At 33.1% G+C, this 21,900-nt stretch overlaps 2 protein-coding genes across 2 annotated transcripts; one reads left to right on the plus strand and one right to left on the minus strand.

Moving 5' to 3' along the window:
- Nucleotides 1-542: 542 nt before the first annotated feature.
- LOC113394482 (metabotropic glycine receptor) lies at nt 543-21,324 on the minus strand. Its single transcript, XM_026631814.2, has 11 exons — nt 21,047-21,324; nt 8,304-8,471; nt 6,619-7,137; nt 5,978-6,208; nt 5,244-5,312; nt 3,758-3,925; nt 3,427-3,630; nt 2,815-3,018; nt 2,392-2,589; nt 1,568-1,588; nt 543-1,042 (listed from the first exon to the last, which is right to left on the minus strand). The coding sequence occupies exons 2-11, from the start codon at nt 8,448-8,450 to the stop codon at nt 890-892; spliced, it is 1,914 nt and encodes a 637-aa protein (XP_026487599.1). The 5' UTR covers nt 8,451-8,471; nt 21,047-21,324; the 3' UTR covers nt 543-889.
- Nucleotides 13,075-17,099, plus strand: LOC135194779 (myrosinase 1-like). Its single transcript, XM_064220596.1, has 6 exons — nt 13,075-13,131; nt 14,483-14,622; nt 14,733-15,397; nt 15,483-15,791; nt 15,866-16,104; nt 16,923-17,099. The coding sequence occupies exons 1-6, from the start codon at nt 13,109-13,111 to the stop codon at nt 17,083-17,085; spliced, it is 1,539 nt and encodes a 512-aa protein (XP_064076666.1). The 5' UTR covers nt 13,075-13,108; the 3' UTR covers nt 17,086-17,099.
- Nucleotides 21,325-21,900: the final 576 nt, after the last annotated feature.

Raw genomic sequence — 21,900 nt, forward strand, 5'->3', positions numbered from 1 at the left:
TTCTCGGTATTTATTAATTATGTACAGTATAGCAACAAAAGTGAGGCTTAAACATGTAAATAAAATGTTTAATAATAGCTAACTTTTTCAGTAGTTTAGTTAAAATGAAATGTATGTACGTTGAACATGTGTTGTGCACACGATATTTGACGGAAACAAGTAACAACAAGAAGTGCTAATCAAAAAGTGCTGTTAACCTATTTGTTTTTCGCTAGGTACCGAAACAACGATGACATATAGATAGATACTGATGTAACTACATCTAATATCATAAGTATGATATATGTGATATTCGCAGATAAAAAGATATTTTATGTAACACAACATTTACATACTCAGATTATAATATCGTTTTATTTGACAATAGTTGAAGAATGCAAAAAGATAAATAATATAAGATAAATGAGAAAACGTAATAATTTTATAAAATTATATACTCAATAAACATAGATTATAATATAACTTTCGTAAATAAAAATATATAATTATTTTGACGCTGTTTCTAAAAAAAATATAACAAATTATATAATTATGATTCCGAGACATTACTACGACACAAATATTAGATAGATATTCCTTATTTATTTTTTTTGAATTGTAGCTACTAAATAATAACAAACAGAACAAATACCTACAACTAGACGACCAAATGACGACATGAAATATAGTTAACATTTAAAGATCATGAAATGTTTTAAATACAATCGATATCAATTTTATTGTGAATATATTTTCAACAGAAGACAATTTATAATACACAAATATAATGATCCGACATTATAACAATTCAATTCCTTTTTCTTTTAATAATAATATTATTTAGGGCACATTAGAACGTTTTTACACTTGGTTTATATTGAAAGGTCCTCTTTACGAGCACACAACTAAGTCACGCCTGTGTATCCCCGTCTGTGTAGTGCGAGGGCCCCTCTGCTGAGCAGACCGAGTCCTCCGGAGTACGCGACGCGTCGCCTGCCTCACTTGCCTCCACGGCACTCGCACTGCCTCCCTTGTTTTTACATCCCCGTCGAGCTTGCAGTGCCTAAGCAAAAAAATCATCTTATATAACAAATTTAATTTAAAAAACGATTAAATATAGAATGAATTGAGCGTCCATTTATATTTATTACATATATATCGTGTCTGATAAAATGTATACGTAGCAAATATGTGTACGTAAAGCCAAACCATTAGTGTAAACAAACCAGAAACTGTTAAATCAGTTTATTTAATTATGTAACTATTTTATTTCTCTAAGGGATGTAGAAATTCAGCGTGTTAAAGGATAAGCTTGTAAGCTTGTCTTTTAGCAAAAACGAGATGTGCGTGTAAATACGATGTCTAGAAGTTTATTATTTATTTTAAATTAGTGTTCAAACCGAAACCAGTGTATTCCGCAGAAAAAATGAAGCATATATCACACATAAAAAAGTAGCGATTGTGATTTGTACATAGACTGAGTGCGGACGATATCCGCTATTAGTACTGGTAGGGACTCAGGCTGACATCAAGGGGCATGCGGGTGCTCCAATTCAGTGCGCATGCGATATATTCCACATATCCTTACCTTTTCACGACTGCCTTTTTTCTAAAGTAGGATGGAAGTGAAACATTATATTAATGAATGTGATCGAACACTATGAAAAAGGGATTTCCTAGTTTACATATATTTAATTAACACGAAACATAATCCTTCAGTTATGGCTATTAGGTAGGTACTTGGTCATGGGATTAAAATAATAATAAAAGGTTAGTGAACTTATAAGGAAAAACAACATCAATAAAGAGCGAAAACATACTAGAAAGGTGAACACAATATAATAAAACACAAATACAAACATCAAACTTTAATTTTATTCATAAATAAGGATATATTGATTTTTATATAACTTTTAATTATAAAATAGTAAGAATGTAAAAAAAATTACGTCGATAATATGACATTTTTGTTTATTCGCAAACAACAACAATGGCTATTTCAATTACAACATTCATCTGTCATATATGCACCATTACAAGATGTATGAGCCACCTTCACCAACCACTGGTTCTAAATTGTTACGTCCCTTGCGCCGGTAATTACTCACTACATGTATCCATTCATTATACCTGATGAGTGGTAGTACCCACCCAAGCGGGGTTGTAACAGCGCTATTTCCAGCTATATTTGTATATAGCAGTAAAATAATTACTCCTGTGAAACACTGTTTCATGTTTAAATAAGCAAGTAATTTATTCGTTTCGCCCACATAACGAAGTTTCGGCTGTTAAAAGTAATATATTTTAAAGTTTGTCTAGAGCTCTTGTAGAGGTATCGTATACTTTAAAAATAGTTCATCTCTTATAATGTGGGATAAATGATTTAAAATTAAAGAGCTTTAAATTATATACCTGCAATGAGAACCGCCTGTGAGGTGGCTTTCGTCCTCCACGACGTTTGCTGATATGCGGATTGTCGCGACGGAGCGTCTGATTGCGCAAAATCTCCAACTGCACGTACAATCGCTTCAATTCTGCGCGCACTTCTTCCGATGTGGGTTCTTCTTCACCTTCTGCACCGAAACCCTCCGCTGGACCGCGACGAGATACCTGAATCGTTTTGTTCTAATATTTTAAAGAACAATCAATTTTATTGAGATTATTTATTTATTTTATATAAAATTATAAATATATGGATATATAATATGCGTTTATCACCTGGGATTCGAATCTATAGAAATACCAAAAACATTTATAGGAGAAGGCCTGATTTTGAGGAAAACTACAAGTACATTATTATATGTAGGTATATCATGTTAAAAAACGTCCACAAACCTCCTGTGCGAGCGACCGTGCGCGGTACCCGTGCCAAAGCCGCGGTGCTAGCACGCACGCGAGCGCTGCGCCGGCGGACAGGTGCGCGCGCGCGGCCGCCGCCAGCGCCGAGCGCTCGGGCGCCGCGCCCGCCAGCGCCGCTACGCGCCACGCCGCGCCGCACACGCCCTCCGCCCACAGTGCCGTCGCTAGCCATCCACGCTCCTAAAAACAATTTGCAAAACAATATCATAGTTACGACTTTCCTACATCTCGGCTGTGATGATCCGATTGATTCTTGCATAGACCATTATTTGTTATCTTTTAAAACTTTTTCGCTTTTCTCGAATTCCACCATATGTTTCTAGCTGCTTATATTTTACTATTGAACTTTCTTGGGTTTTTATTTGACGGAGATTGAAATATTTTGTTAGTAATAAATGTTGTTATAAGTAGCAATTCTGCAGGTGATTTTTGGCAACTGACTTACGGTGATACGTACTCGTACGCGTATCAAAATGACGTGTATTCTATAAATTTGATATTTCTTGAACGAACAATGAACATAAACGTTACATATAATTCCAAACATTATTATTTATTTTTATGATAAAGTTGAAATTAACATATTACCTGAAATGGTACATTTGCGTTTCTCGCTGCATGTGCTATCCGAAGTCCCGCTACAAGTAGGAGCAACTCGGCAGCGGCCGTGACGTGGTGCCAAGCAGCGCGGGCACAGCCTCCGCCCGCGTCTTCGTCGCATGCCGTCGTCGCAGTAAAAGCTGATAAGTAACAAGCTGCACCTAACACCATCGCTGCAACTATTCTTAAGACCTGTAATTATATTAATTTAACTCCACAGTGACGTAGCATCAGATGTAAGACTAAATTTGAATCCGACTTTATCATATAACGAGGTCAAATAAATAACAATGCTATTGATCATTAACAATAAACTCGCCTCTGAGTCTCTCGGTGTCCAACGATGTGCCTTTCTTGTGCGGAACTCTGCGAGCAACACCCACAACCGCAGAACTACAGAGCCGTAACACGCAACGAAGCCAAGCTCGCGCAACCACGCTCCCGCAACGCATCGCCAACGCGCTATCGATATGTATTGGGAAGCCGCCTGTGATCAAAATCATTGTATTTTTAACATTAACATGATATTAGTACGTGCGGTTATTTCAGGGATCTGCAATTCATTTCAATTGGAATCGAGATGATTCAAACGTTTAATGTAACTTACATTAAACGTTTGATAACGTTTATTGACGATAAACGTTGATTGGCGATAACGGATTACCGATAGTCAACCTCGCAAGCTAGACCCAATACTCTTCCGTTTCCTTACTAAAAGAAGTATTGTGTAACAGAAAAGATAATGAGCAGTGGATAAATTTTACATCTAACGCAGTAGAGTACAACGTAGAGTTTGTGAAGGTCTTCTAGAGATAGAAGCCAGGCTCTACGTGTGATTTGACAACTTTTTGACAGTGCGAGTATGTTCGCGTTTTGGCAACATTTTACTTGAAAATGTTTTTGGTGGGATCCTAGGAAATTTTCGTCAATTATAAATAATGTTAGAATTACAAATAAGGAATTTTATACAATATTTAATAAGTTGCCTTCTCGGCTCACAAGCTTTTTTAAAGTTAATTTACTGGAATTTGTGGATAAAGTTATGAAATTTAAGGATTTAAATTATAGATTTTATTATTATAGTTTCAAGTCATTTGTAAAAAATACATTGGTAATGAAGGCGTATTATTTTATTGATACAAGATTATATTGATGATAAAAAAGCGTGGAGTTAATGCTTGTAGACTTCCAGTCAGGAGATATAACATACATATATAATTAACTAACATAACTGTATTTTTAGATGTTGAAAAAGAGTAACTACTGAGTTTCTTGCCGGATCTTCTCGGTAGAATCAACATTCCGTACCAGTGGTAGCTTTACTTTAAATAGTTTGTTAAATGACGATTCAAAAATGCTTGTAAAAGCCTACTGGAATAAAGTATATTTTAATTTGATTTGATTAATTGGAGCAACGTTAGCTTCGAAATCGTCTAAATTTCCATTCAAGTCAAATAATCAACAATATGTTAATATACTATATATCTTTCGTTTATATATGTATTATTTTAGATCAGATAAGAAGACCTAAAAACCAATAAAAAACAACAAATAAACAAACTAAACTTACACCTTTCTTATGTTCATATGATTACATAAGTGTGATAATATTATCTTAAACGAACAAAAGTAATATTATCAATGAAAAACATATTCCATATTAGATAACCGAAGATTATTTTTTTCTTAAGCCTAAACTTAGCTTTGAGATAGCCTCTCCCGCAAATGTACAGTGAGATAATTCAAAAACATTTCGTCTTTATCGCGCGTATTTTTTTAAACAGGCCGAAATAAAAATGTCTTACCGAAGCATACATGAGCATAGCACCAAGAAGAACCACTTCTAGAACTGTCCACATGCCCATGGCAACGGCCTGAAAATAAAAGTGAGGCATGTTTTAAAAACAGGATTTCAATAAAGATATTTAAAAAAAGCCGAATTGAAGATTTTACAATTTTAATGCTTAACAGTAAACAGTGATTACATTTATAAACATGAGATCATAAATATAGATGTCATCGTATATACGTACATACTACATTTATATAAAACAAATGTTAATTGTACTTATAATTTTATTTTGATTAAGTTGCGTAGAGACATTCCGCAGTTGTTATTTGCGCCAGGCCTATTACTACGTAAGTTTTATATGTCTTAACTTTGCGATTAAATATTGTAATTAATGATCATTATCATGTACCTACATGTTTATAATTTAACTGTATTTATTTAGTTTTAATGTAATAGTTGACCTCTAACCTATGTTAGACACAAAACTCTTGATTATATTCGAAAATATACCTTAGAGGTGAACTTTAAGATCTTATATCTAAAAAATATTGACTTATAGACTTTAAAAATAATAATTAAAATATTTTATCAAACAAACATATTATTGCTTTAGCTTGCAATCTTCCATTAAGGTTCTGGCCGCTGGCCAACTTGGCTAGTTTGAATTATTATTATTTTAATTTCAATTTATTCAGAAATCTGAAACAAAATGTACTTTTACTTTTTTAATTTAAAGGTAATACGTACTTTACACTTTCTCTTTTTAAAAATGATAAATCCGATGACGAGGCAGAGCAGCATGCCAGCAAGGTTGGCTGCTAGTAATGAAGCACGGTAGGCGTCGGCGAGGCATGCAGCTGGATTGCTCCCCAACCCACATGGAGTGCAGTTCATCTGACCGATTTCAAAGAGCGTTGATCTACTGATCCAATCTCCTCCACTCGCATGCCAATGACCCGAGCTACATTTACAATGGTACTGGAAAAGAAACAAGACAAGATAAATGCAAGAACGCTACGTTATTAATATTTAAAGAAACAAATAATAAATTGTACAAATATATATATGTTACTAGTTAAACGCCCCAGTTTCGCAGGGGTGCAATTGATGAAGAAAGAAAATAATATGATATATCATTTCTTATAAATTATAACGCTCAAGAATAATGTAGCTTTATACCAGTGAAAACATTTTAGCTTTGGGTCGTTAGTTCTGAACTAACGTACTGTCTATACTCTCTACGTACAAACAAACAAATCTTACTTCTTTATATTATTAGTATAAATATTCAAAATTTTCATTCAATATTGAGAATGACTTTAAATAATTGATACAGTCTAAGCAAAAACTTACAAACAATATCTAAGACTAAGAATTAAAATGTTTACCCCAAGTCTTTGGTCTCTATTTTCAGAAGGAAAAGCTTCACAATCCGTCGTAGCTGGATCACATAACGGTGGTCCACCTAACCATTCATACATAGTTTCTTCACATGGTATAGCCGGTATGCGACGAAATATTGCAGCAGCAGCTCGAGCTGGTCCAGCGCCTCTAGCCGCTGCCGTTCCACCCCACCACCCCGGATTACCTTCACATGAATACCATGCATTGGACCAAAGAACAAGACTAGCGTTCCAAGCAGAAGCTAAAGTGCGCCAGAACTGTTGGAGTGTGGCTGAGTTATTTTGTTGAAAGACGATTAGTCTTGGAGGTTCTGCAATGTAGAGTATGCCAAGGTGCAGCTGTGGTGCACCGAGTGCGACAGCAGCTGGGGGTGGGTGGAGTGGAGCGCGTGCAGCGGCTCGTGCAAGGGCAGCTGCCCTAGCTTCGTCCGCAGCACCCTGCTCCACCAGCTCTGACAACGCTCGAGCGGTTTGAACAACAGCGGCTTCATATTCGCGAACATTCTGTAAACATATTTTGTGAGATTAGATTTTTTATAGTCTTGTTAAACAAGAATATATAACTTTATTTATTCCAAGTAAAAACTCACGAATTTTAAATGTAGTTGAATTACATTATTTATATTATATGAACGTCGTCAAAAATTATTGACAAAAAAGTACAAATTTTGTTATTTGCGCCCGTGCGTTACAGACGATATTTAGTAGTGTTGCTTAGTGTTAGTTAGGTGATGAGCGCGTGGTACCTACCAAGGTGGGCTTGCACGAAGTCCAACGCCTGTTTTAGAGTTATCCAATAAATTTATATTAGTATCTATAACATGATTATTTTTATTCTTTTCTTTTATAAAATTATACTAGTTGAGCTCAAAATAATCTTTGTCTTCCACAAATCTTTAATTTTCATGTATGCTAAATGACCTGTTAATTGCGTTTCAACTCTGAGTTGCAACGCAATTAACTAGTAAATCTTATACATCTAACAAATTTTAGTGGGTTGATACGAAACAGTAGTTGAATAATAATCCGTAAAATTAATTACCGACTCGAGTTTACGATTTAGTGGCTTCAAATATATTCCCAGTAAAACAGATGATTGAGAAGGGAACTTGAACTTTAAGAAAAAAAAAATTAGAAACCCAACACAACAGAGTGTACTTTATCAGATAACTTTATACCGATAACTCAGTGAAGATATTAATGATCATATCAATCGATACCAATAGTATCTAGAAATTGTTATCAATACCTTAGTGAAAAAATAAGAAAACTTTTTAGAATGCAAATAATGAGAATAAATGAAATAAAGAGAAAAAAGAGTTAATGTTAGAGACGATGACTATAAAATTTTAGATATGAACCGATCAGATATTTTATCCCACGTAAAAATCATTCAATCCTTGACACATGACTTGGACTTCCCAAAATAATAAGAGACGTTTAAATATTATACTTAGTTTGCATCGAGAAGTTTTCTAACAAGGATATACATACATTAAAATAAGAATAATAGCATCATACAATATTTAAAATGTTTTTTTATGAAATTCACAACACGCAAGATAGCACGCATATTGTTTTCATATTTTTGGATATTGTTCAAAAAAAAAATCCAATTATTATCTAAACATTTGAAAGATCCTGAAATCCTTGTTATTTCCTGTAAGTACCTGTGGTAAAGGTGGCGTCCTTTTTAGAAGTAGCGGGTCGCACGACACGGGGGCGGATGAGGGTGCGGGCGACGGGCCGGCGGGCGCGGCGGCGCACGCGCAACATACTAGCGCCAACGCCGCACACCGCGCCCACCGCGCCCCCATCGCTCGCCTGCACCCCGCACTCTGTATTACAAAGCAAACCAAAACCATAAACATCATTTTTCAAATTTCCTCAAATAAATAAGTCGTGCTACTGTATCGAGAAGCAAAGTAGACACTTAAAACACACGCCACTTTTAATACGACTTATAATAGTGCCTTAGTTATTACGCACACGAAAACAAACTCACAAAAACTATATTTTTACGCAAACTTGATACGAAATAAACCTTATTAATATCAAAATTAAAAGACTCACAATTGAATTACAAAACTAAATACTAATTAAATACAACAAAATTATTGTAACATATGAAAATCAACAAATACGCTTTTTCATATACGGGTACAACAATTAAATTGGGGGATTTTTTAATTAATTGTGATAGCTAAAGGTATTTTCCTAACAACAACAACTAAGGAAAGATAAATTGTCCTTACGGAGGTGGAATCTTGATGCAATAAAACAGATATTTTTTGTACAACGGATATTAGTCCAGTCATTACGTAGGGAAAAACGGATGAGAAATGCAAATGAACCGAGAAAGTCCAATTTTGGATGTTATGTGGGGGGCTGAAAAGCTTAAGTTCAAATTGTCGACCAATAAGGACTTGTGCATTTTCTGTCATCTTGAAAAAGGGTTAAATTCCGATTTTTCAAAATAACTTGGTTCTCCGTTGAGATACGTAAATTGTTAGAGAATACTTTTTTGTTTGCTTTTTTTTCTAAAATTATGGTCCTTTGCATTTTTTATTTGCATTTCCAGATGTATTTTCTACGTCTGAAGCGAAAAAGTAAAAATAAAAAATAAGAGTTATTTATCATACAAAATAGTTACATAAAATCTAAGCTATGATCGATCCCACTGCAGTGAGGTAATAACGTTGGCACATTTGCTATTCTTTTCCCTGTCAGCTGGCATAATATTATGAATTTTGATATAGAATTAATTAAAGGGTCGCTGGTCCCGTTGTTCCAAGTCTTTCAACATTATACAAATATGGCATATATTCGTTTCCAACACACCCTATGTTAATACCTATAGTAATTAACGCTTATCGATAAAAAATGGCTTAAGTTTATATGCACAGTATTGTTATCAAATGTAGTAAAGCCATATAAATAATTTTAGTGAAAGTTTAGTTATTCCATCCATTTTTCGAGACAATTGCAGTTTAATTCCTCTATGTAGTATGATTGGCTCAGTCTCTTTTGATTTCCGTTATTGATTATGGTGACGTCTGCAACTGACATGGAAATGAAGAGCTACTTGACGAACTCGAATGACTTCAAACTTTGTGCTCTAATTTAATTATTTTATGGATTGCGCATATTTCAAATACTTCCATTAATGTTCGCAGGGTTTTAGTATATTGACGTATCTTTAATAGCGTGTTGTTTTAATTCTTATTATCATTTAATATAAAAAAGTGTATATTACAATAACTTACTATTTAGACTGTAATGAAACCGATTTTAATCTTACTCTAGATAACCTTTTCTTTCAAATTCAGTTTTATATAAAAACTATTCAAAAATCGTCAGGATTACGATACAAAGCGCAGTTTTTTTCGATTCGAAAGGAAAGAAAGGACAAATATCTTTTTTTTTTTTAATATTTTATAGGACGTGAAAGATTGGGTATCGGTCGAAGTATATAATTATAAATACATAAAATAATAGTATAAATGAATAATATGTAGTGCAAATACAATATTTTATTTGATAGAATAAGAATATTTGTAATACTTAACGTGAACTCCTATGCCAAACCATGTTAGTGATGATCTGATCCGACACGCAAATAGTTGTGAAACTATTAATAAAGAAAAAGTTTGCCTGAAATTATCACATAAATAAAATTGCTGATCCGTTGGAATTCTTAATTCAATTATTGTTTTAATTGAATTCGTTTGATCTTTTATAAAAAAATATTTGTTTGTATTCGACATTCAACGTATAGGCCCATAATGTAGAAGTTTTTTGAGATTTCACAAAAGTAACTAGTATAAAACACGAATGCGTTTGAATTTTAAAGAACGCCTTACTTGACTCCTTTTGGAAAATGGCGGTCTCACAGAAGGATACCACTTCTCTCCGTGTCAATTCACTCGCAGATCATCGCTGACACTGCCACTGACTGCCCACAGGGAGATGTCTAGTCCAAGAGTTAATACAGTGACTTTTATAAGTATTTTTTATTTCTATTTAGTTTTATTTATTGAAAAAGTTACACCATCCATTTATTTATACCATTATTTATTTTATATCACATAGGTAGGCGGCCTGGCATATGGTGTGCCTAATAGTAAGAGGTCACCCATAGACATTGGTACTCTAAGAAATATTAATTATTCCCCACATTACTAATGCACCACCAACCTCGGAAACATTATATCCTTCGTACCTATAGTCACACTAACTGACTTACCCTTCAAATCGAAACCCAACAATACTAACTTTTGCTGTTTAGCGGAATAATATACGATGAGTGGGTTGTACCTCTCTAGTCTAGTCTAGTCTCTAGTCGAGATAGGCTTGCAAAAAGCCTAAAATAAATCGGTACGTCAATTATTAATAAAGTGAAAGTACTTTCGACGTCTTAATAAAATTACGCGTCTCTTCGCACTACCGCGAACTATATTCTCTTCCGTTGCTTCGCTATAATGTTTCGCGGGCTCCTCGCCTTTTGTTTTATAAACTGAGCAAGGAACATTTCGAATGACACTTGACATCCCGACTTATTCATGTTAACAAGTGCCTACTAATTATAATATATTTAATGAAGTTTATGAAAATACTCGTGGCACTCAATTTTGTATTGCACTGGTAGTGGTATTTTTATTTGTAGTCTTAAGTAATCGAAGAATTAAGACATCGTTAAAGACTTGTAAGAAGTGGTTCCGTACATCTTGCTTTGGCGTAAATAAGAACAATCACCTAAATGAATTCATTTACAGTAGTCATCGTTGGAAATGGACATTCACTTATCAATGTGCGATATTGATAACTGTTTATTCGACTGTATTGTACAAAAGAATTCTGCACCCAATTTATGTATGTGCTCTGTTAGAGAAGCTGTATTAGAAATTGTATTTGTGTGTTACTTTTTCATTATTGTGTGAAGAATTTCTTAAATGTGTGTCGTTCTTTTATTTTGTAGTATTTATTATGCGCGAAAAGAGCGGCAACAATTGAACATTTAATATAACGCAATGGTGGCATATATATTTTTAAGTAACTGTCATTTTGGTTAAGTAACTGTCAAAATTTTAATGTTTACAACATCAATAGGGATGTTGATTTGTAGATTTATATATAGTGTAAACTCTATATAACGACTCTCAAGGTATATGTATTTTGACGTTATAGACAGTTGTCGTTAAATGGAGAGAAGAAAAATCTGTATTAGAAAAAGAAAAAAAATATTTCAGATTAGTGTTAGTAATAAAAAAAAAACAATTATTATTTGATCGTTATTGTTAATTTGGTCTGACGTCTTTTGCCGGACCAGTCATTTTGTTGTACTTTTTCACTTATACATATCGGTGCGATATTGAGGCATCTTGGTGATAAAATGGTGCTTTTTCAATTATTTTACTGCTTCCAGAGCTTCTTTAAGCAATCACAATTTGTAAACTAAAGATTGGATTTCGTAGAAAGTTCGGTATATATGGTGCCGACAGTTTATTACGGGCTAGGTTAAAAAAGCGACAAAAGAACGTACACATTTGCACAGTTTTTGCTAATTTTGGCATCTAAAAAATAACTTTTTATTATTTATTTATTTTCGTTATTAAGAGTGGGTGTATCGCTTTACAGATTGTATCATTGTATGGAAGACGAGCTGAACCAATCAAAGTCGAGTTATTTCGACGCTTTAGGGAGTTTGTCGTTAAATCGAGTGACGTTACAAGGAGTTTACACTGTATATGTATATATAACGGGGCGCAGTTACTTTGGTTGTTGATTTGGATAATTAATGAATCGAGTAGTTGGCAATAATGTTTGATGCCTGATTTACTTTTAAGAGCGGGTCATCCCGAAAGGAGTTGTAAGTGTCATGGCAACGCGAGTCGTTATGTTTTGACAAGCTACTTGAATGCGATGGTTGCTTGCAAACCCATTTGCTCTTAATCGAGATGAATTATTGTAATCCTATGATATTATTATGATTATTCCAAATGTCGGATCAATCCCCGAACCCAACTGTTTGGCATCCTGCTCCTCCGATATATATATATATATATATAATGTGGTGCATGGTGGATTTAAGAAGCACGTTTTTTTTTTACATCATAATTTTCGCTAATATCTATAAAATATTATAAATCAATCAATAATGATTTGGTAGTTTCAGAGATAAGAGCGAATGAAACATAGATATATAGAACTTTAAATGATTTTAAATGACTCATAGGCAATACTGATTGATTTATTATATATATGGTTTTCGTATAATTATTATCATCTAATATTATAAATATTATCTCAAATGTTTCTTCTTAAACTCTTCGCAATATCAATATTGGAGTTATCACAGATTATAAGCGTCGTTATCTATATACGATTTACGACGTTGGGAATGGAAAACGGACGGAACTACGGATATATATAAAGGTGTACGTTGAATATTATCAATAGGAGTCGAGTCATTAAGATGTTAGGATCACCGCAACTATTGTAAGTTACGATTTAAAATATAATTGATTTTAAAATATAAGCACTGAATACCAAACGAATGTAGATGTTTATATTAAAATTTCTAAGAAAAAACGAATCTGGAAGGCTTCTGGTTTTATAACCATTTCCTCGTTTGTACCTATTCTGGCCTTGGCAGCCATTCTCAAGAGAAACTAACCCGAATACATAGTGCACAAATGTATACGCGGATACAAGAGCTCACTCCATTCCCTTACTCTCATAGTCGAATCAAAATCAAAATATAATTTATTCAAGTAGGCTATACAAGCACTTTTGAATCGAAACTATTTTAAGTAAAGCTACCACCGGTTCGGAATGTAGATTCTACCGAGAAGAACCGGCAAGAAATGGGAGGGTAACCCCGAATCCGACCGGAAAGAGTCCAGACGTAGGATCAGCGGCTTTTCATGCTTTCCGATGCACGGGATACGCACTTCCAAATTTCAGAATCCGAGCTACTGCTGAGAATTTTTAACAGAAAAATCTAATTTTTTTCACTGATCTAGCCCGGGGATTAAAATCAGAACCTCGAGATCTGGTGCCTTATAAACTAGCCTCTAAGACTAGATCAACAAGGCAGACAAAGTTAGCGCCGTATATACCTACGCGAACTAACTAACGTTGATACTTGTACTACTTGATTTATTACATTATCTTAGGTCTAGTTACCCGTTCCGAATTCATTCGATTATAATAAGGAATTTATATCAGTCTTTTTTATAAATGAGATATAAACATCAATAACCGATCTAAATTGTATCTATATATATCTAAAACATGTTGCAACATATTAAAATACTTAGTAGCTTAGTCATGAAACTGTAAATATAATTGAAAGTTACAAATAAATATAATTTGAAGTTTTTGAATGAAACCGAAATAAACTTACCGAACTTATAAGAACAAATATTATGCCCATAAAAGTAAAAACCCTCTTCTAGTATCGCGTCAAATCTAAAGTTGTTTTATACTTTATAAATAATATATTTCAGTCATTATTATTGAACTCAACACCGTGGAAAACGTAAAATATCATCAATATGTATTTTTATCTCAGATGAAATCCCCGGTTCAGCACACATTATCTGATAGACGAATGTGACGAAAAATAAAGAAAATAATTATGGTATAAGGAAGATAAGTACCAAAAATGTATTATGTAATGACGTCCACACCGCCTGCGACTGCTTAGTGTGACTATCTGGAAAAATGTACCTTTCAAATAATGAAAGATTTTTTCAAAAATGTGCTGTCGTTTCGTAATTTACTTCTCGGAAGATCAAAAGCACACGTTTTGTCAAGATAAAATATTTTTATTTAAATTCCACAGATTTTATGTTGCTTGCTTTGTTTTGGCTGAGAGCAAGGTAGCAAATGTTAATCGACATGAAGCAAGAAAATTTCCAGATGGAATGCTTCTCGGTGCGGCCACTGCTTCGTATCAGGTCGAGGGAGCCTGGGATGAAGACGGTATGTAATATACGATACGAAATTAAGTCATTGTTAAATTGAGATATTTGCTTAATTTTATTCCTTGCTTAATTATCTATTTCGTAATATTTAGAGATTTACAATTGCAGGCAAATCGGAAAACATATGGGATACCTTGACCCACCGGGAGCCTTGCGTAATCGCTGAATGTCATAATGGTGACGTGGCTGACAATTCCTATCACTTATATAAGAGGGACGTGGAGATGATGAGGGAACTCGGTCTTGACTTTTACAGATTTTCATTATCTTGGTCAAGAATTTTACCAACTAGTTTCCCAGATAAGATCAATGAAAAAGGAGTAGAGTACTATAATAACCTAATCGATGAAATGCTTAAATACAACATTCAGCCAATGGTAACGCTGTATCACTGGGATTTGCCACAAAAATTGCAAGATATGGGAGGTTGGGCCAATCCTCATATAGTGGATTGGTTCACTGACTACAGTAGAGTTGCTTTCGAATTATTTGGAGACAGAGTTAAATATTGGTTTACAATAAATGAGCCACGAGAAGTTTGTTATCAGGGATATGGTTCGGCATCTATGGCACCTTTGTTTACAATGTCTGGATACGCAGATTATATTTGCTCCAAAAACTTATTAGTAGCTCATGCAAAGGTTTATCATATGTATAATAATGAATTCAGACCTACGCAAGGTGGTACTATTGGTATCGTTGTGAGTATGAAGTGGTATGAACCAGTAAGCGAAGAGCATGCTGAAGCTGCAGAAGATCTTACACAGTTTGAGGCAAATCAATATTTAATATTCATTGTAAAATGTTTGTACTTTTTTTAGTGTAAAACTAAAAACTCGTTATTTTTTCCAATTTTAGTGGGGAATTTACGCTAATCCTATATTTTCAAAAACTGGAGATTTTCCTCAAGTAATGAAAGAAAAGGTAGCCGCTAAAAGTAAGGCTCAAGGATTCCCACGTTCGAGACTACCCGAATTCACTCCTGAGGAAATAGAATTAGTGAAGGGAAGCTCTGATTTCCTCGCAATCAATCACTATACTACAAATATGGTTTATAGAAATGAGTCTGTTTTTGGATATCATGCATCTCCCTCATATTATGATGATATCGATGTTATCCTATACACAGATAGCTCTTGGGAAGGTTCTGCGTCGCCGTGGTTAAAAGTATGTAAATGTTTTATATAGTAGTCATTTTATGAATACATGTTGCATTGCTTTAATATTTCATAACGGATCAGGTAATTCCGTGGGGCTTTTACAAGCTGTTAACAAAGATAAGAGAAGACTACGACAATCCCACAATTTTCATAACTGAAAACGGATTCTCCACACGACAAGTACTAGTAGACGACGATCGAGTATCATATTATAGGCAATATCTTGACGTGATGTTAGACGCCATCGAAGACGGCTCCGATATCAGAGTGTACACTGCTTGGAGTTTAATGGATAACTTTGAATGGTTACAAGGATACACGTATGTATAATTATTTTTTCAAAAAATAAATAAATGTAGAAAATAATATCATTTAGGTTCCTACTTATTTTTAGAATACCGATTAGCTGTTACTCCTGATGCGTGTACGGAGCAATTAAACACACTAGTGATTTTATATTGTTTATTTATCGAATCATTACTATTGGCACATTTTACTCTTACATAGGGGACTTTATATAAATTTAATATAATATAAATTTACTTACCTTTCGTACACTTTTTAGATTTTATTATTTTACTACGTGATTAATTGTCGTATTTATCTAGTGTATGTACTTACGTGTACTCTAGTTTGTTATAAAAAAGTCCGAAATTATTATGCCGAAAGGTTAAAGGGTTATAGCCATTTTTCTACGATAAGATATTTGTACGAATGTATCCTACGTATGGGGTACGTTCGTACAGTAGTTACAGTAGTTCGTACAGTAGTTCGTACGTTTCGTACGCCTTGGGGTAGATTCATACAAGGTAACTAAAAAGCCAATTAAAGTCGTTAATTTTTTATTGATTATTACAAAAATATTTATTTATCAAAGAACTAACTTAATAATAACCATTTGAGATAAAAAGATAGCTAGATAGCTAGCCTTTTCTGTAATCCTGTATGTGACAAAATATAATTTTATTATGTAATATATCTAATTATAATTAAATAATTATTTGATAACAACATGTCTTTGATAAAATAGTATTCACATATTTGACAATATGACAGAAAGCATAATAATTAAGACTTCAGACTTACTATAACAATAAAAAATAAATTTGTAAGTGATATTGAAAATATATTTTTACAGACAACGGTTCGGCTTATATGAAGTGGACTATGAAAGCCCGGACAGGACTCGCACACCTCGCAAAGCTGCCTATGTTTACAAAGAAATCATTCGCTCACGAACACTCGACTTTCACTATGAACCCGACATGACCTTGCCTCTCACTATTGATGAAGGACATTAAACTTCGAATATTAATGCTGAGAAAATAGTTATTGAAATAAGAAATACCTATATATGTTAGCGACAATATTCCATTCTCTTACTAGCTTGTATGCATCTAATGAAATCTTTCAACGTGGTTTTCCTATTTTCAAGACGACTGTTGATCTTGCAAAATGGCGCACGTACTAATGACCGATGACAAAACAATATTTTAAATAATTTTAATACTAGTATCCTGGGTAGGGTCAACAGAACAAAAAATACTGGTATTACAGGTTGCCTATGTACCGTTCTCGTAGTGTCGGTGAATGTTATTCATCCCCGGTTTTTTTTATTTAATAATTTATATTTTCTTTATTTAAATTGATTTTCAAAGCATAATTTTGTAAAGATGTACATATATAAATGCAGCAACTTCTTACAAATCTGCTTCAAACATTTATCGCTTAATATTATATGACTACCACATTTTGTCTGAAGATAAACTATTTGGCAACAACCAACAGCCGCAATGGATCAGTGTGTTCATAGTGATTTACGATGGAGTAGCATAAACGATTATGTGTACATTATACAATTACATCTGTGCTTCTGAGTTTTATTTTTACCATTTTTCAATCGACTGAAGTCGCTGATACTGAAGAAATCGTATTGACGTTGTTTACTAACTGAATTCGATTCCAATAAATTTTATGTATGGATATTTTTTATTTTGAATATATTTTAGTTAAATTCTTCTTCTGTCTACATATTTTTAATACTTTTCAACACAAAACATTTGCTAATAATATATTTTATCAAAGTTTTCTATAACGATGTCCCATAGGATAATGTTTACATAATTAAACCACTACAACAACAATAATTTGGCGATTAGCCAACAATGTCATATGCTACGTGAACAGACTTTAAATTTATATTTCAAATCAAAAACTAATTTTACAAATTCGAAAGTAGCTCTGTCTGTTACCTCTTCATGTTTAAACTGCTGAACCGATTAACGATTTATATGAAATTTGGTATGGATATAGTTTGAGTCCCAGGAAAGGACATAGGTTACTTTTTAATTCACTCCTCGATGACACGGATAGAGGCTTCGTGGGCTGTAGTAGGTAAAGTTTTATAAATTTCGTCTGGATTTAGCTGCAGGCGTAGCTAGCATCATATAATATAATATTTTTCCTCGATATCGATATATCATACAGTTGATCTGTATATATTAAAAATTATTATTTGTAAACACTTTCTTAAAATAATGTTTTTTAGGTTGTTCAAAATTAACAACCTAATAATTATTATTCTTCAAATATCAGTAACTAAAATGGTACGGTTATATTTTTTCAATCAACCAACTAATCTTATAATTACAAAATGAAAAATGCAAAATTCTAAAACTTTCCGTCAACGTTAACATTCACTGATATATATTTATATAATACAACAAGTTACATACGGTTCATATCACTTAAAAAAAGGTTGTAAAAGATCCGTTTTGGTTGTGTGGTTAAAGAGCAATATTTGTCAGTTCAATGTTTACAAGGTATGAACGCGGAGGATATATTTCAGACGGGCTTGAAGCGGCGGCCTACGGTAAACAAACGTAATTTGGCCTCGAAATATTAACATTTTGCGAGGCGTCGTTTCGACGTTGAACTTACATTGTATTAATAATAGTCATCTAAATTTATTATTTTGCCTTAGAGATGACCTATTCACTGATTTTTTTTATTGTTAGTCTAAATGCGTATCATGTAAAAAAGTTTAATACAATATTTTGTAAGTGCTAGATATCATATACCATATGTACATAACATTATACATAACATACTATATGTATACCGTAATCATACGTTATGAAACAATACATATATTTTTGTATCCTTTGATGTACCTAAGTAATCAAACACGTTGTAAAAACCTTCTCATCCATTAAGCAAGTACTCTTAACAAAATTCGAAGCGTAACCTAAAAGAGCAGAGCTATCTCTTCACAATGTCTCGAGGTGTTTATCCACAACTCGACGTGCTCTTCAGTAACGCTTCAAACTAAAGCTTGTAAATAAAGCTTTGTTTGACGTATTCGACATACCATATAGAGTACAATGACTTATTATCTACATATATTTCATGTATAATTTAATATCGATCATTACACACTTATTACACTACTATTAGTATAAGTATATTGAGTAATATCATTTTAACATATCTATAAAGTACAGTATGAAATGTTATATACCATTTAAATGTTTGTATATTTCTTCGTTATAATTCCAAATAATTTAATGTAAACAAGCGTATGAAAATAGGCAAATAAGTATGAAAATTACTATTATGACCGCAAATTAAAGACTTTACTATTGCCGGTCGATATTATAGTTGTTGAAGCTACAAGAAATCTTGGTTTTATCAAACGGAACACACAAGGATTTTCAGGGATAACTAAATTACTTTTACAATTATTGTGTAGTGCGCAGCTGTCTCAAGTATTAAATATGTAATAGTATGTAATAGTATAAGTATGGAATACACTGTGTAGCATACACTCTCAGTGTATTTAGCATGTTTTAACGAAACATCTTGCGTTTATGACAAAGATTTTTCGCATAGACAATTACACAAAGAACCTTTAGCAATATTTAATATGATTTATCTTATGAGTTACTTTTTTTTAATTTGTTAGATAATGTTTTTATTTTAATTTATAAATCTGGAAGTGCTATATACATTTGTAATTCACATGTATATTTGATATTTTATTGTTGGTTAATTAATTAATTTGTAAATACTTTGTGTTTATGTGTTGTAAGTGTGCTTTACTAATAAAGAAAATTAAGTAAATACTGATTGTTCAATAGCTTGTTATTCAATATAATCTAAGATATTACGTTTTACATATTATGTTATCAAATGTTTAATCGTAAAAATGATTCATCTATTGTTCAGCCGAGTGTTGAAAGTGTTGTGCCTATTTATAATAGTCTGTGAACCATTCAGTGGACATAGAGGACACAGGCAGTGTCGCTCCATTTAACATTCTTGCATGCTTCATATGACTTAGTCTCGTCTAAGAAATTTATTCACAATCTGAGAATGCGTTTTCTCAACGAGTTTCAGCCATGATTTGCATTTGATTCTGGAATGGAATATCACAAACATGTACGCAACAAGTTAAGATATTATATAGTTTCAAATTGATTGACAGACACTGATATAAAGGAAAAGGAAAATAACGTTGCCGAATGTTTTACGTCTATAACGATAATAGCAATACGATTTAAGAAAATTATTTTGATAAGAAAATGTTGAGTGTTCCTTTGTCAATCGAGTATACCGAGTGACTACATAGAGTCTTGCAGGGTACATAAATGGCTTACATTTCGAATCTTTGTAAGGGAAAATGTCGATTGCTAATACTATAAAAACATTATCAAATACATATATATGTAGTTATGTATATTTACACTTTAAATCATTATATAATTAAACCTTAAAATATCATTCTCGTACTGAATAACATAATTCAAAAAATAAAATAATCTTATGTTTAAACGTGCTAAGTCTTGTCTGCACATAAACCTTTTTAGCAGTCATACGCTTAATTTAAATCTTTACAATGTTACTCATCACGTATCATATATCTAGTATTATTAAAATCGTTAATGATATTTATGCGAGCCATGCTTCGTTTACTGCGACAAAACTGATAGTCCTTACGACAAATTTTGTTATATTTTATTTCTACAAAACAAATATTCTTAAAAAACAGATATTATATAATTTATAAACATCTTCGAAAAACAAAAAAATCAGACGTTATTTCATATTTTATTTACAACCGTTTAAACTAATACCTCATAAAATATCATTCGCGTGTTTCCTCTCCTACACCTAAAAGGTCAATTCAAAAATTTATATCACAAACTATAATTCTACAACAACAAAAAATAACATTACAAATAGGTATTATTAGGTACGCACCTATGTTGATAGCACTCGACAGTTAGAGTCTATGTAGGGATGAATCATTCCGGTGTCTTTGAAAGCCATTAAGTAGCTCAATACATCATTAATTTTACGCACAACCGAAACAAAAATCATAGGCATTAACGTTTCATAGCAGGTTTAAACGGTAACGATTATATTGATAATTTTGGCAATCGGTTTCATTATATTTTAGAAATTTTTGATTGATTCGTTTTTTAATGGATTTGAGTGTTGTCACGAGCCCCCCAAGGGCCAGGAATCGACCAGGCGTCCCGCCGCGCCACTGAGCGAAAGCTGCGAGGCTCCCGGCCCGCGTTGATACGCGCATGCGTAGTATTCCTTCGCGACACGCCGCCCGCAACGCTGTATCCCGACGCTCCTTTAATTTCCTAATTTGCTTTTACATTACTTGCTCACGTAAAATTCACGTACGTGCTCTATGGATTGAACTGGCGACACACCGAATTATCGAAATTCTTATCCGTATTGGAATCTAATATTCTCATACCAAATGTCTATGAAGTATGAACTGAATCGAAAATCGAAGCTGTGGGCATATAGGTACTTGTAAAATAGCATTTATATTATTATACCATTGATATATATAATATTGCACTCAGCCCTTTACCTAAAATCATATATTTATATAAGTATTGCATAGCTGATATAGGCTAAAACAATTATATAAGCTTGTGTGGTGTAAATTTACCACACAACCTATTGTATTGATATGAATTAAACAAATCAAATACTACATTGCTACATAACTTCGTACCACACTTGTGATATATTGAAAAACTAGGGATGTTGATGCGTAAGTATGTCAGTGTGTTTATTATTATTATATA

This window comes from Vanessa tameamea, chromosome 4 (genome assembly GCF_037043105.1).
Source record: "Vanessa tameamea isolate UH-Manoa-2023 chromosome 4, ilVanTame1 primary haplotype, whole genome shotgun sequence".
NCBI lineage: Eukaryota > Metazoa > Arthropoda > Insecta > Lepidoptera > Nymphalidae > Vanessa > Vanessa tameamea.